The sequence below is a fragment of the Podarcis pityusensis genome, assembly GCF_964106645.2.
Source record: "Podarcis pityusensis genome assembly, chromosome: 4".
NCBI classification, from domain to species: Eukaryota; Metazoa; Chordata; class Lepidosauria; order Squamata; family Lacertidae; genus Podarcis; species Podarcis pityusensis.
Genome location: NC_138027.1, coordinates 61,883,185 through 61,897,276, shown reverse-complemented (window position 1 = coordinate 61,897,276; position 14,092 = coordinate 61,883,185). Strand labels below are relative to the sequence as shown.

General features: G+C 39.1%; 1 protein-coding gene and 2 long non-coding RNA genes across 25 annotated transcripts in view; 1 reads left to right on the top strand and 2 right to left on the bottom strand.

Moving 5' to 3' along the window:
• Window positions 1-14,092, top strand: part of LOC308476084 — a 66,777-nt gene that overhangs the window by 43,920 nt on the left and 8,765 nt on the right. For 2 of the 12 annotated variants that reach the window (XR_013985679.1, XR_013985680.1), the window contains one exon: window positions 10,231-10,360. The exons of 8 other annotated variants lie outside the window; for them this stretch is intronic. This is a non-coding gene — a long non-coding RNA (uncharacterized lncRNA). Of the gene's footprint in view, window positions 1-10,230; window positions 10,361-13,631; window positions 13,826-14,092 lie in introns of all 12 variants that reach the window. 2 more of the 12 variants (XR_013985681.1, XR_013985682.1) reach the window with 1 other exon arrangement.
• Window positions 2,892-14,092, bottom strand: part of DMD (dystrophin) — a 1,019,805-nt gene continuing 1,008,604 nt past the window's right edge. For 10 of the 12 annotated variants that reach the window (XM_081003446.1, XM_081003453.1, XM_081003442.1 and 7 more), the window contains one exon: window positions 2,892-5,570. In XM_081003446.1, the coding sequence (XP_080859572.1) occupies window positions 5,473-5,570 (98 nt within the window). In that variant the 3' untranslated portion in view covers window positions 2,892-5,472. Of the gene's footprint in view, window positions 5,571-9,582; window positions 9,615-14,092 lie in introns of all 12 variants that reach the window. The other 2 variants (XM_081003448.1, XM_081003451.1) reach the window with 1 other exon arrangement.
• LOC308476093 lies at window positions 5,577-9,575 on the bottom strand. Its single transcript, XR_013985707.1, has 3 exons — window positions 8,957-9,575; window positions 7,525-8,683; window positions 5,577-7,488 (listed from the first exon to the last, which is right to left on the bottom strand). It is a non-coding gene; the product is annotated as an uncharacterized lncRNA (long non-coding RNA).

The window sequence follows — 14,092 nt, the reverse complement described above, 5'->3', positions numbered from 1 at the left end:
GAATTCAAGCCCACCCCCACCCCAAAAAACTCCCAGTAACCTCCCAAGCCCACTCAGCATTTAGCAATAAATTTAATTAAAACATACCTGCATTTCCAAGATATGGAGGTCCAAAGCCAGCATAGTTTTGCCCCCTGAGGTCCATCAGTGTTTTATAAGGATTCCCAATAACAGTTATCCAAATGTTACCTTCCTTTCCGGTCTCCCATCAGAATCTTTTAAGTTGCTGGGTCTCACAAAGGCCTAGTCTGAAGCTAAGTGATTTAAGGATAATGTATCTTATCATTATGATATGGTACAATATGACGATCAACCATACAAAGCTTGCCTTGCTATTATAAAAATCAAAAGCTCATTCTAGGAATGATTTTCCTCTTCCAGTCTGCTTTGGCAGTGCCTCATTCACCAAACAAAGAGCTTTTGTCTCATTTTGATGAGAACTTTTTTCTTTTTTGCATGCAAGATTAATGGAAGGGTTTGTTACATGTCATCTCCACCAATGTGTCCATGGGAAAATTAAAGTATAAACCTTGTAACATCTTGATAGAAGCGATGAAAAGGAAGCATTTTGTCCACCTACAGACTGTTTTGTTGCCAGTATGGATGTTCGTCTGTTAGCATGTGCTGTGACTGCCAGCATTCTATATCCAGAATCAATAACAAAAGACTTAAAGCAATAAATATATTTTGGGTACCATTTATTTGGTTTTGCTACTTTTAATATTTTTTAAAGCATTTATCCAACAGAAAAGCATAGGTTATGAAAAGCTATCATACCTATAAGTGGAACCCTGTCAGTATCTGGTCCAATATCCTGGTCTCAGCTAGATGCCTGTGGGAAGCCTGCAAGCAGAAGCCGAGGGCTGCAGAACCCTCTTTGCTTATGATACCCAGCACCTGGTATTCAGAGGAATAGTGCCTCTGATAGTGGAGGTAGAACGTACCCATTGTGGCCTGTAGCCATTGATAGTTGTATTCTCCATGAATTTGCCTAATTTCCTTTTAAAGACATTCTGTACTCCAAGTCGATGCCCACCACAATGCCTTGTGTTAGGGAATTTCACAGTATAACTATATGCTGTGTCAAAAAATACTTTATCCACATATGCCAACAGAATAGCTTTTCTAGTTGCAGAAACGTATGCTGACATTTGTCACAGATTCACCCTTCCATTTTAAAAAGGTAGAAGGACCAAAACTAGAAATCTTAGTTTTCTTGTTATTGTTCCTTAAATCATTTTTATGTATCACTTTAAAAAACCACATTCCTCTATACCTGGTGTGGATTATGTGTATTTCTCCTTCTGCAGTGGCATAACCAATGAATCACTGTTTGAAGACTAGTACATAGTGTTTATTTTAAGATATTCAGATGTATGATACTTCATGTGTGCATATATGTGCAGCCGATTGAAGCAATGTTTCTTTTTGATAATATGTATCGCACAGTGATTCTTAAATCTGCTCAGTGCAACAGAGACATTGTAAAACCAGATGCAGATGTATATGGAGTGTGAGTCAACAAATATTTTTGTTACTGTTCACAATGGCAAAGTAATTGCATTATCAATCTTGTTAGTCTAGGGGCATCTAGGGCTTCATTCTTGCTTTGACTGTGTGGGGGCTCATGTCCAAATGCTGCACAAGCCCATGGCAGCAGGGAGAAGAGGGCTCTAAAAAAATGCAATGGCAGGGATCGTAGCTCAGTGACAGAGCATTGCTTGCAGAGGGCCCCGGTTCACTCCTGGAATCTTTACTCAGATTAGATTGAGGACTAACAGTTGCTGAGAATCACAAAGAGGAAAGTACTAGTGCTTTTGTGCCCTGTTTTAAACATAGGCTTGTGGCTAGCCATTGTGAGGACAGTGGGACTAGATATGGAACTTTAGTCTGATGTTGAAGAGCGGTTCTTGTATTATTATATTCATACAGCAGGTGCTGTAAAAAGCCTCTGCTTGAGACCTCTAAGAGTTGCTGTCAGATTGTTTTATTTGTTTTAAATACTTATATTCTGTGTATACAAACTGATGTAGAGCTCCTATTTGTGCTGTATGCACAAATAGAAGGAATGTGGCCACTGTGCATTAGTTGAGAACAGGGCTAGCACTTGTTATTTCACTCTATATGTGTCTAAACTCTGCTATCAACACAGTTCTGAGCAACCTTCAGAACAAAATCCATTTTTTTAATTGCTCAAATTGATCCAATTGATAAATAAATTGAGCAGGAGTATATTCTTGCTTGTTGCCTTTGGATTACCTTACTGTGAAGGAATTTTTGAAAAAATGATAGTTGGGCTATTTTCAATGTGTGATCTTTAGTGTTCCAACCCCAAGGAGGGGAAAAGTTGCTCCCAGTTTCTCGCAATCAAGTGCTAAGCAAAGCCATCCTTGAGTTTGTTTGGAAAGGAGCTGAAATATGTCTTGTCTGAGAATGCAGCAACACCTGTATGTAAACTTTCAAACTTTGAGAGGTGAAAATTATGAGGAGAGATGGATGAAAGCAGAAGCAGTTCTAGTGATATGAATTTTAAGGAGTGCTTCACAGAAGGAAAGTATTCATGGCTTGAACTGAATCTTGTTTACATCCAAACCAGGAAGTTTTCATTAAATAGCATTCTGATATGAGGTTTATGTCCTTAGCTTATAAACCAACTGTTGTGAAAAAGGAAAAGACATCAAAGCATCCTTAACCCCTCCCCTCCTAGGCACTACCGTTTGGCTTTTAGCCACAAAGCCTTTAACTGCAGGGTATTTAATTGCACTGTAGAAAGACGTGAATTCAAGAATGGATAAGGTGGCATTCTGCCCAGCTGAAATCTATAAAGCCAGTCTAACTGGGAAAAAGAGCCACAAGTTAAATGCTGGACAATCAGTAAAAATGCCCCACACTTATTTTTATAACATAATTGCGTGCTTTATTGATATACACAGTAAAGCAGTATATAATACAATTAAGTAAGGCATATATTTGGTGAAATTTGATATGTTGTGAAAAATGCAGTAAAACTGAAGTTTATAAAAATAATTAGTAAATGTTACAGTGTAGATGTTAGAACACAATAGATTATGATACCAAAGTAATAAACCAGTACTGGATAACAATGGTATAACATGCCAAATGATAGTTAGTTAGTTAGTTAGTCAGTTACACTGATAAATGTATTACAGTTTAATAGTTTGTGGATATAAGGAACATGAAATATTCCCAAAGAAATGCTTAAAAAGCAGCAATAAAGCTCTTAAAGTCTTTAAATACTTTTGACAGACTCACTTCAAAACTAATGTCTATGAAGGGGAAAAAATGAAAACCCTGATGAAAACAACCGTGCACTCTTTATTAGTTTCCAAATGTTTAAAGAGAACTTTCAACTTAAAGGCATAAATGAACAAACCCCACCCCATAGATTCTGCACTTTCCTATGAGAATATGCAGGATGCTTATTGATGAATAATGGTACAATCCAGCCTAGTATGGGTCAAGTGCCTGCTCATGAGGTAATGGCCCCTCCCCTCAGCATGCATCCTTTTGGAAAAACATATCCCTGGGCAAGATGGAGAGCTTGGTGCCGACAAACTTCCATTCACAATCATGGTTGAGGGAGACTGGTAGCAACAGGGCTCTTAGACCTCAGTGTGTGGGCACTGTGCTCACACTAGGATAGATTGCATTCAAATTTCTTTTAAAATAGTTTGAAAATGTACGTTTGGGGCTTCTTTTGCAAGTTATTACATTTTTAAACTTCTTGTTGTTAAGATGATAAGACCTGTTCACACAATGGACAAGTGGTGATGATGTAATATCTTCTGTATATAATTATCAGGAACACCACAAAACCAAAGTGAGGTAGAAATAACATGACTACCCATGTTTAATGTTAACTAGCATTAAAAATAAAATATTTTCCCCCAAGTTTAATTACACTTCGTACAAGAAGAGGTAACAGATTTTACTCTTGCAAAGTATTAATGTAGATTAGATTGATGAAATTCTATTTTCAGACAATGGAATTAAAGGCTGGCGGAAGGGAAGGGAATGAAATGGTAAAGCTTTTGTTAACAGCACCTCAAAATTTTATAGTAGTAAACCTGAGGAGCTGTTATGTAACATCTATTTTCTGTTATCCCTCTCCTGAGTCATTGTTAATTGTGCGGTATTATTTGTAGAAAGACCTAGGGAGGAACAAAATTACCGGCTATTGTCTTGGATGACCAGCCTCCCATGAAGCAGTGTGGCTACTTTTAACTGTTGATAGAACTGAAGCTGATATAATTGCTCCATGCTATTTCCTGTTTAATTGAAATGTTGTGGCTCCTTGGAATTTGCTGCAAGGCAGATCTCTAGTGACCATTTTGTTTTTAAGAGACTAGGCAATTCTCAATGCTTAAAAATACTGCTACTATAACAATTAAAATTAAATATTAATAATATGAGTAATCAAACTTTCAGGATGGAAGCAGATCACAGGTCGGTCACTATCTGTATTCAAGTCCTTAACACACACACCCCTCAAAAACAAAAACAAAAAAACAACCCACAAAGATGCAGGGTATATCACTAAAGGTGGCATCGCAGGGTATAAAAGCAAATCAAGACTTCTGCTTTGAAGCATTAAGGTGCTGGCCAGTGTCAGAGGCAGAATACCGAATGATAAAGTCCAAAGGTATAATCCGGTGAGGCAATTCCTATTTTGTGTTTACTAACAACATTCGGTTTCATAGAAGTGGAGGAAACAGCAGGAGCAGAGAATACTGATTCAATTTGTCTTTTTTATTGTTGCAAGCTCTGAAGATAGCATTTGTCATGTAATGTGCTCTTTCATATTATTGCCAACTAGCTGGATAAATTCCTGTAAGACTTAATTTCTACTTGGAAGGAGGTAGAAAAGCTACCTCTACTGGAAGTTCAGGACAATATTATTTTTTTAAGCCAGTGCTAGTCAGACGCAAAACAATGAGAAATGTATGTTAATAGTTTTGGTGTTTCAGAAATTCTCTCTTTGATTCATAAGGAAAAGAACACAGAACATGAATTATGTCTGATACAATTACAGAGCTCAAATGATGCTAAACAAATGCACTGCCTCTTTTTTGTTTTTTTATAGGGATTTATATAAACTTTTTTTTTATATAAAGCACACTTTGTTTACAATCTTTCTTTATAACGGTTATAAATTTTTTTTAAACAACCCAAAATGCGTTCCATATAAAGAAATGGCAAGTTATTTAGCTATCAAGATTTTACATGTAGTTTTCTTATAATTTTTTTGTACAATTGCATAGACGTGTAAAACCTGCCATTGTTAACAAAACAATAACAGACTTAAGAAACTACTGAAATCTACAGTATAGTACCACTACCCTTCACAAAAATATAATTTGTTTTCATGTAAACTCTTACAGTCTAATCCTTTTGTCATATGAATATTATAAAAACCATGCGGGTACGCCTGAAGTTGTAAAACACATCTTGCTATTCTAACACCTTGCTGTCGGTCATCATGGTCACTAACGTTTCCATTGCTCGGCCCAAGTCATCTGCCATGTGGAAAAGGCTGCCTACATTGTGGCCTGTAAAACAAAGAAAAAGATTTTACAGATGAAGCTGTCCTTGGTGTACTGCAACTGCTTTTGAAGATTGCCACACATACTTCTTAAAAGAAAAATGAGTTAGGTACCTTGATATAAAATGATACACACTTCCATGCAAGGACAATTGTCAATTATTAGTCATATACATATATATATTTGCAGAACCACTAGCAAAGCTGTGTGAAACCTGCAGAGCTTTTTAGCCAGCACCACACTAAATTCTTAAATGACAGACATAGCAAATCAATTTCAAAGGCACATGCATGAAAACCCTTGGCAAAAACTGCAAAATTAAATGTGCATGTGAAAGACTTTGCTACACAAGTGGTTGCAAATGAATCAATTAAAGTGAATAACAGCTAACCTGATCAATCATAATCAACCCAAGCAGCTTGACTAGGGAACTTGCCAAAGTGCTAATTGATGTTAATGAGAGTAAGGTCCTGGACGAAACCTCCATTGGAGACCAAATTGAAGAGTTAAACCAACCTACATAAATTCACTGAATCTTTTAAAATACTGTTGCTAATGAAAGGAAGCTAGTTGCATGAACTCTATTATCAAGGGGGCAAGAAAAGCTGGATGTGCCAGGTTACGTTAGCTATTGTTAGCTACACTGCAGTAATACTCTTTTCATGATTTATGTTGTTAAGAAATCCCATTTGATGGAATGTTTGCTTTTTAGCTAGGTTGTAACTTATCTGAATCCACTCCTAACAAAAATGTATCTTGATAATATGCAAGTCATCACACTGCAAAGATAGCAGGCATAAAATGGGTGGGTGTACAGCAAGTTAGAGTGTACATGCAAATATTTTCTTCAATCAGTGTGTATCTCTCCAGTTCTTCCAAGCCTGGTTTTCAGACCACATTGATGTCCTGCCCAAAATGGGAATGACTACAAGGCCAACAGAAATCCTCTCTTTTTCTAAGAATGCTTTTGTTCTACTGGTTTACTGCTAAATGGGCAACACAAGAAGAGCAGCACTCTTTTGTGCTGTCCTTCTGTTCCCAACATTCAGGACGGGCTATGATATCCTTCTGCAGTGTTCTGCTTGCAGCTCTTTGAGATGGGTCATGTTCAGACATAGTCACATCTTGAATGAGTTAGGATTTGGGATGGAATCTTTACTTTCTCAAAGGGTCTAAAAACAAAGATTTAATGCAACAGAAATAAAGCAATAATAAAGCAAAAACTGAATCAAGCAATTATGACATATGCAGGTAACACGTTAGCATTTAAACAAAATAAAACTGAACTATAAAGAGCTTTGGACAAATCAGACCTTTTTCCAGCTCTGAAAAGAAAACAAATTTTGTACCTGGCAGAATTAACCATAAAGGACCCTTGTCACTATGTGATTTACATGTAGAGATGCTGGTAACTAGAGAAGAGCCACTGATAATGTTCTTAGCATTCAGGAATGTTTGCATGGAAGGTGATGGTGCTTACAGCTGTCGCCATAATCAACAAAGAAGAACTAGTGGGGCACAGGATTGAAACTGGTGCTTAATTGTTTGTGTCTCTGAAGGCGATGGTGCAGAGCTATAGTCTACAGGTTATGGCCATCCTGTGGAGGCTGCTTCAAATTGAGAGCTCCTATGTGATTGGACCCTCCACTATACTGTAATGGTTCATCTACCCTGGCAAAGCAGCATAAATGATCCTTAGAATATTGATGGAATAGATTAGAGTAAAAGTGATAGTCATTTTTACAAAAGAAGGTAGAAACTAGCCTCTTTAAGCAGAGAACTGAACAACTCAAGAACTTTTGCCTTAGACTGTTAACCTGGCACCTTTACATGTACAGGCAATTATTGTTTTGCGTGGGAGTTCCATGTGTAAGCCTGCTCCGTCCCTTTTTGTGATGTTTTGGGGCTACTTCCAGGTTTGGCACTGTGTGTGTGTGTGCGCGCGCACACACGATTGCACATCATTAAGATGTGCCTAAACTGGGAGTTGCCTGTAATAAGGTCTCACAGTGTGTGAAAGATGTTGTTTCCCCATCCCCAATACATCATATATAAGGCGCTGAAAGCACAAAAAATATTTTGTTTTGTTTTAAAAAAAGTAAATACACAAGATCAGATGTTTTTTAAAAAACCTTTTTGTTTAAACAGGAAGAAATGTCACATATTTATATGCTTATATACAGCAGAACATCAAAGTAAAGGTATCACTTCTGGGTGGTAGCAGTAATTTGCCGTATAGTTCCCTCCCTGGTCATGGGAGGACACTGTCTTTCTTGTACAGTACTTTGCTTTGAGGGAGCCCACAGTGTTGATATCTTAATCTGGGGCTGGCCAACAGTTGTGTATCATTAGATGACCCCCCTCCCTTCCCCAAATTTGTAATGTGGCAGTTAAGTTACATTTTGCCCCAGCTCCTCACAGGTAATATTGTGGATGGCAGCTTAATCATTATGGGTTTCCCAGTTGATGGAATGACTGCCATCAGACACAGCTGTGCACTGCATACAGCACACTTTGCCAAGCAGGTGTCCTCCAGATGTTTCAGACCACAGCTTCAGCATTAGATGGGAGAGGCAAGCTTCATCAGGCATCTCCTGACCCTGAACTGTGACGGCTGGTCATTGTAAGATGGTTGGTGCCCAAGTTTTGATTTTGATTTTCCCTCCCTGTCCCCTTTTGCTTGAGTACTGTAATTTTTTAGAGTGCAAGCCTGGAGGTAGAGATTGTCTTGTTTTGGTTGTATGTCAGCTGCTCTGTAGGCATTTTGGGCTGAAGAGTATAGGGTAAAAATGTGGCAAATAAATAAACACCTACCTAAATGGGGACAAATTTTAAAATGCTAGCTTCCTATACAAGAGAAATTGGCTTCATATTTGTCTAGCGTAGATTCAAGACAACTATAGTTGCAAGTGAATTTCTGAATGTTGTAGACTTTTGTAAGGCTGTTCATCTTCCACCACATACATTGTTTGGATAACAGTTTAACATTCAAATGCTTCTGAAAATGCTTTTAAGATAATAAATGAACTATTTTCAGTTCAGTTGTACTTTATAGAAAGTGAAAAAATCTATCATTCTCTCTGCTCCTCAATCCCAGAGCATACAAACTTTTTCTGTGTCTTTGTACAGTGGTGCCCCGCAAGACAAATGCCTCGCAAGACGAAAAACTTGCTAGACGAAAGAGTTTTCCGTTTTTTGAGTCATTCCGCAAGATGAATTTCCCTATGGGCTTGCTTCGCAAGACGAAACATCTTGCGAGTTCTTGCGAGTTTGTTTCCTTTTTCTTAAAGCCGCTAATAGCTGCTAAGCCGCTAATAGCCGTGCTTCGCAAGACGAAAAAACCACAAGACGAAGAGACTCGCGGAACGGATTAATTTCGTCTTGCGAGGCACCACTGTATCATTAAAACAATTAACTTTAGCTCCATATATTCTTATAACCAGCCTGTGAAGTAATTACAGTTGTAGGATTCAAAATGAGATAAAGGGTTGCCCAGTGCCATTACTCTGTCTCTCCCACATGAAAATGCAGGATTTTGTTCACATTGGTTTTCATATCCTGTACTGCCTTAAACAGCATAGTGGATGTTATTGACATTCTGTTTGGTGTAATGCTGAACTTGCAAACCAAAGGAATATTTTATTTATATCGCTTATATATCACAACCACTTCTTTTCCTTTAAATACAATAATTGTAACCTGTATTGTAGCCAAGAATTTAAGATGGTCTCAGACTTTAATCTAAAGCCAGATAACTTCACACCTTACGAACCATAAAGATTTTATGGCAACATTTTCATCTTTATTCCCTTTGCCAAGTAAATGTCCTTTGGAAGGGCCTAACAGAAAAAAAGCATTCCTTCCAATTCTGATGTCAACTGAATGTTGAGAGGCATTGCATATTAGACCACAACTGTTAAATGTACCTAGCAACACACATGCTGCGCCACAAACGCCAGACAAAAAAAGAGGATGCAGCCAACAAGAAGCTATTGCAGTAGGCATCAGACACACTAACCTCTCTCACTGGCTTTCCAGAGGCATTTCTTCCTTTAGTAACAGAAGTAGTTTGGTATCAGAAAGAAAAAGGGAAAAACACAAATACAGAAATACTTCAGTGTTTATTCTGGAGCTGAATTCAGAGCATTGTTTTTTAAATAAGCCAAAAGACTACAGTGCATAAAAATGCATAAAATGTCCCTTGTAGGTCATCAACGTAAAGTAATAAAAATCCATATCTTCTGATGAAAATGCAGAGAGCCTGAGATAATAAATTTACTGGAAGAAAAATAATAGATTGGAATAGATTTGCTCAGTATGTGTTGATCAGTCATTATCCTTTGTTCTAAAATATTTTATTACCCACAGAAGAACCTGTGATAGTATTTGATTTATTATTAAGAGTGATCCACCTTAGCACTGTTACATACCGAAAAACAATAAAACTTTTTCAATACCAAATTAAGACTGAGAATAATATGCACAAAGAATGTGATCTTAGCTGAAAACATTTCACACACCGTTAGTTCACTGTTGTAAAATAATAATATGCAGACTACATAATAGGTTGTTGAGCCATTAATATTGTATAGTATTTCTTGTAAAGGAAGGGGAGAGGTGATTCAATGCAGTAGACAGACAAATTTCTCTATATCTTTCCACTAAGGCTGGGCAATGCAGTGGAACCTTGGTTGTCGACCGCTTTGGAAGTGGAATAATTCAGAAGCCAAATGCCGACAACCCAGAAGTGAATGCTTCCGTTTTCGAATGTGCCTCAGAGTCGAACAGCTTCCGAGGTGCGTTTCTCCATTTTTAAAAAGGAATTTGCCGAATGGAAGTCGAATGATCTTCTGGAACGGATTATGTTTGACAACCAAGGTTCCATTGTATCTGGTTTTCAACAGAGCCAGTGTGGTGTAGTGGTTAAGAGCGGTAGACTTGTAATCTGGGGAACCAGGTTCGCGTTTCCGCTCCTCCACATGCAGCTGCTGGGTGACCTTGGGCTAGTCACACTTCTCTGAAGTCTCTCAGCCCCCCTCACCTCACAGAGTGTTTGTTGTGGGGGAGGAAGGGAAAGGAGAATGTTAGCCGCTTTGAGACTCCTGAAGGGGAGTGAAAGGCGGGATATCAAATCCAAACTTATCAACATTGTGATACATCACCATATACCAATATATCACAATGTCTGAAATATAGAAGGAGGAAATAAGGTGTGGAGAGAGAAGCAGCTGAGCGCTGAATTCTTGGATGTGAACTTCAAACCGGTTTGGGGCAATACATTGCCCAGCCCTAGCCAAGACCACTACTCTCCTTCCTTGCATTTTCTTTGGAAGAAAAAAACCCTCAAACTTTTAAAAACTCTCCAGGAATGTACCAAAAACGTAACAGAAATAGCAGCAAAAGAGAGAGAGAGAGAGAGAGAGTTCCAAAGAAGTCCAGTGGGGCTACTCAGATGTAAGTTGTAAGCTAGGTAATTTGGAGGGGGGGGATATTTCCAAGGCTGACTCCTCCCAAACCCAGTTTGTTCCTAGAAGCAGATTTCCAATTGCAAGTAAAGAATAGAAGATCAACAAGTGATGGGCAGGGGGGCGGGGAGCAAGAGACAAGATCACAGAGGCTTTGGCCAAGGTTCCAACCCAGCCAGGAAATGCAGCTGATTGTGCGTGCCCCACCTCCCTCTGAAAGGTCTGGTGAACCGGATGCACACCCACAGTTTCCTCCATTGTACCCATGAGGAGGGTGTTGGCTTCTTCCTTCCTCCTCTCCAGTTCCCTCTTGGGACAACTTCCATTGCAACTGCCTAGCCACAATCCCACCGCATCGTGGCACAAAAGGAACCACGGGGCGGGATGGGTGGAGAAGGCTTGCAAGAGAGAGGGAGGGAGAGGAAAAAAGAAAAGGCAGAGGAGGGAGGTGGAGAGAGAGAGAAACACAACAAGGGCTTGGTGAGAGAGATAGAGGGAGATACCTAGCCCAACAGAACAAACATAAGGATCCAAGGGGGAAACCAACAACCTCCCTCTGCCTACAGAGAAAGCAGATTATAATTGGCTCTACTTAATTCTACTCCAAGGGAAGTGGGTGGTGATGTGGTCTAAACCACTTGCCGATTGGCAGTTCAAATCCCCGCAACGGGGTGAGCTCCTGTTGTTCGGTCCCAGCTCCTGCCAACCTAGCAGTTCAAAAGCACGTCAAAGTGCAAGTAGATAAATAGGTACTGCCCCGGTGGGAAGGTAAACGGCATTTCCATGCGCTGCTCTGGTTCGCCAGAAGCGGCTTAGTCATGCTGGCCACATGACCCGGAAGCTGTACACCAGCTCCCTCGGCCAATAAAGTGAGATGAGCGCCGCAACCCCAGAGTCCGTGACTGGACTTAACTATCAGGGGTCCTTTACCTTTACCTTTTCAATTCTACTCCATTTTCCTTCTTCCCTGGACTGCAGGGTGCAGAGCTGCTTTAGAGCTGGCTAGCAGCCCTTTATTTGACAGTAAAATGTTTTTTGCAGTACTCCGATAGACAGCAGGCAAGGACTTCAGCAACTGCTTGCACCCCAGTGGACATTGAGTGGGTATTTGCGATGTATTGCAAGGTCAAAAATAATGAAACGGTTATTGCAATCTGGGCTTTAAACTGGTTTTCAATTATGTATCAATAAATCGCACAGCCCTAATTTCCACTTAGCAATTTTCTTTGTTCGGTTAAATTGCCCTGTCATTGCAGTTTGACACCTATGTCCAGAAACTGTGGTACAGATGGAATTTATAAGCAATCTTCCATTTGAATCATTTTGATTATAAATTTCATGAATAAATTAAACAGCTCTTTACTAAATGTTTCCAGCAGAAAAATACATAACATTAAAAACAAAACGTATTAAAGCCAAATCAAGTGCACACATACTACTTGTCACAACCATCATAAAAATGAAATAATTAAATAAAATAGTGAAGTAGGCTAGAAATAATCACAGCTGAATTAAGTCATCACCATTTCAATAGTCACTCTACTCTTGACATATGGAGAGCATATAGGATAGATGTAACAGTCAAGAAGAATAACACAAATTATTTTTCACAATTAATATGGAGACATTGTCTGAGACACTGCTAACATGAAGGATCCCCCCAAATCCTCGTGAATATGCCAACATCCTCATTAGTCATGCCTATTACATTAGTTAGGACTCACTTAAGCCCCATTGATTTCTACACAACTCCAGTAGCATTAATTTCCTTGGGAATGGGGCTAAGAAGTAGCTACTTTGTTCTAAGGATACCACCAGTGCTTTTTTTCTTGAGGGGTGCAGGGGTACGCATAACCCCTAAACATTTTGTGAATCTAAGTTTGGCCTCATTGTGGGGCAGTATTTCAATGTGAGTAGGAAAATGAGAGTACCCGTAAACATTTTTTTTTTTTTTTTTGGAAAAAAAGCACTGGATACCACCATTTCTTTTAAACATTCCTCACAGCTTAGTCAAAAATTCGATTGTTTAACTTACATTACATTTCATTCTCATTCTTTTGCTAAAATGAACAAGATCTCAATCAAATACATACAAAACTCCCATCAGACTTGGCAGTTTGTCCACAAGTGTAGTGTGAAAGCAATTTACTCTGTGACCTATTATCTTGCAGGCTTTAATAAACCACTAAGGTGGTATTTAATACTATATTTCCACCATGTCAGACCTCTAGCTTTGACATCTGTTTTGAGTTAGCACAGCAGCTGTGGAAAACAGCTGCAGCTACTATGAATTTGCTTTGAGCAGCATGCTAAAGGGAATGTGGATGGGACTGTACAGTTTATGAGAAAGATAATTCCTTAAGGACAGCAATCATCAGATTCTCAGTAGAAATTCCCACTTTTAGCACCAACCTTCAGCTTTGCAGCAAGTGCAGAGATCATTCTATAATGTTTAAGCTTTCAGCTATTCTTTGCAGTTTTAAAAGTTAAAACAAGAGAAAAACTATATAGACATCTGCATTTTTTCCCTCCAAAGATCTGTTTGCATAGGTCAGACATACACTAACTTTGTCTACATAAGGCATTATTTCTTTTTATAAAGGTAAAGGGACCCCTGACCGTTAAGTCCAGTCACTGACAACTCTGGGGTTGCGGCACTCATCTTGCTTTACTGGCCGAGGGAGCCAACGTTTGTCCGCAGACAGTTTTTCCGAGCCGTGTGACCAGCATGACTAAGCAACTTCTAGCGAAACCAGAGCAGCGCACAGAAACGCCATTTACCTTCCCGCTGGAGTGGTACCTATTTATTTACTTGCACTTTGACGTGCTTTCGAACTGCTAGGTGGGCAGGAGCTGGGACCGAACGACGGGAGCTCACCCCGTTGTGGGGATTCGAACCGCCAACCTTCTGATTGGCAAGCCCAAGAGGCTCTGTGGTTTAGAATTTCTTTTATAAGAAATTTATAATAAAATTTCTGTTTATAAGAAAGGCTAAAAACATAGTTGAATAGAGGAGGAAAACATGATGCCATCAGTGTGTAACTCTTAACATTTAAACTGCAT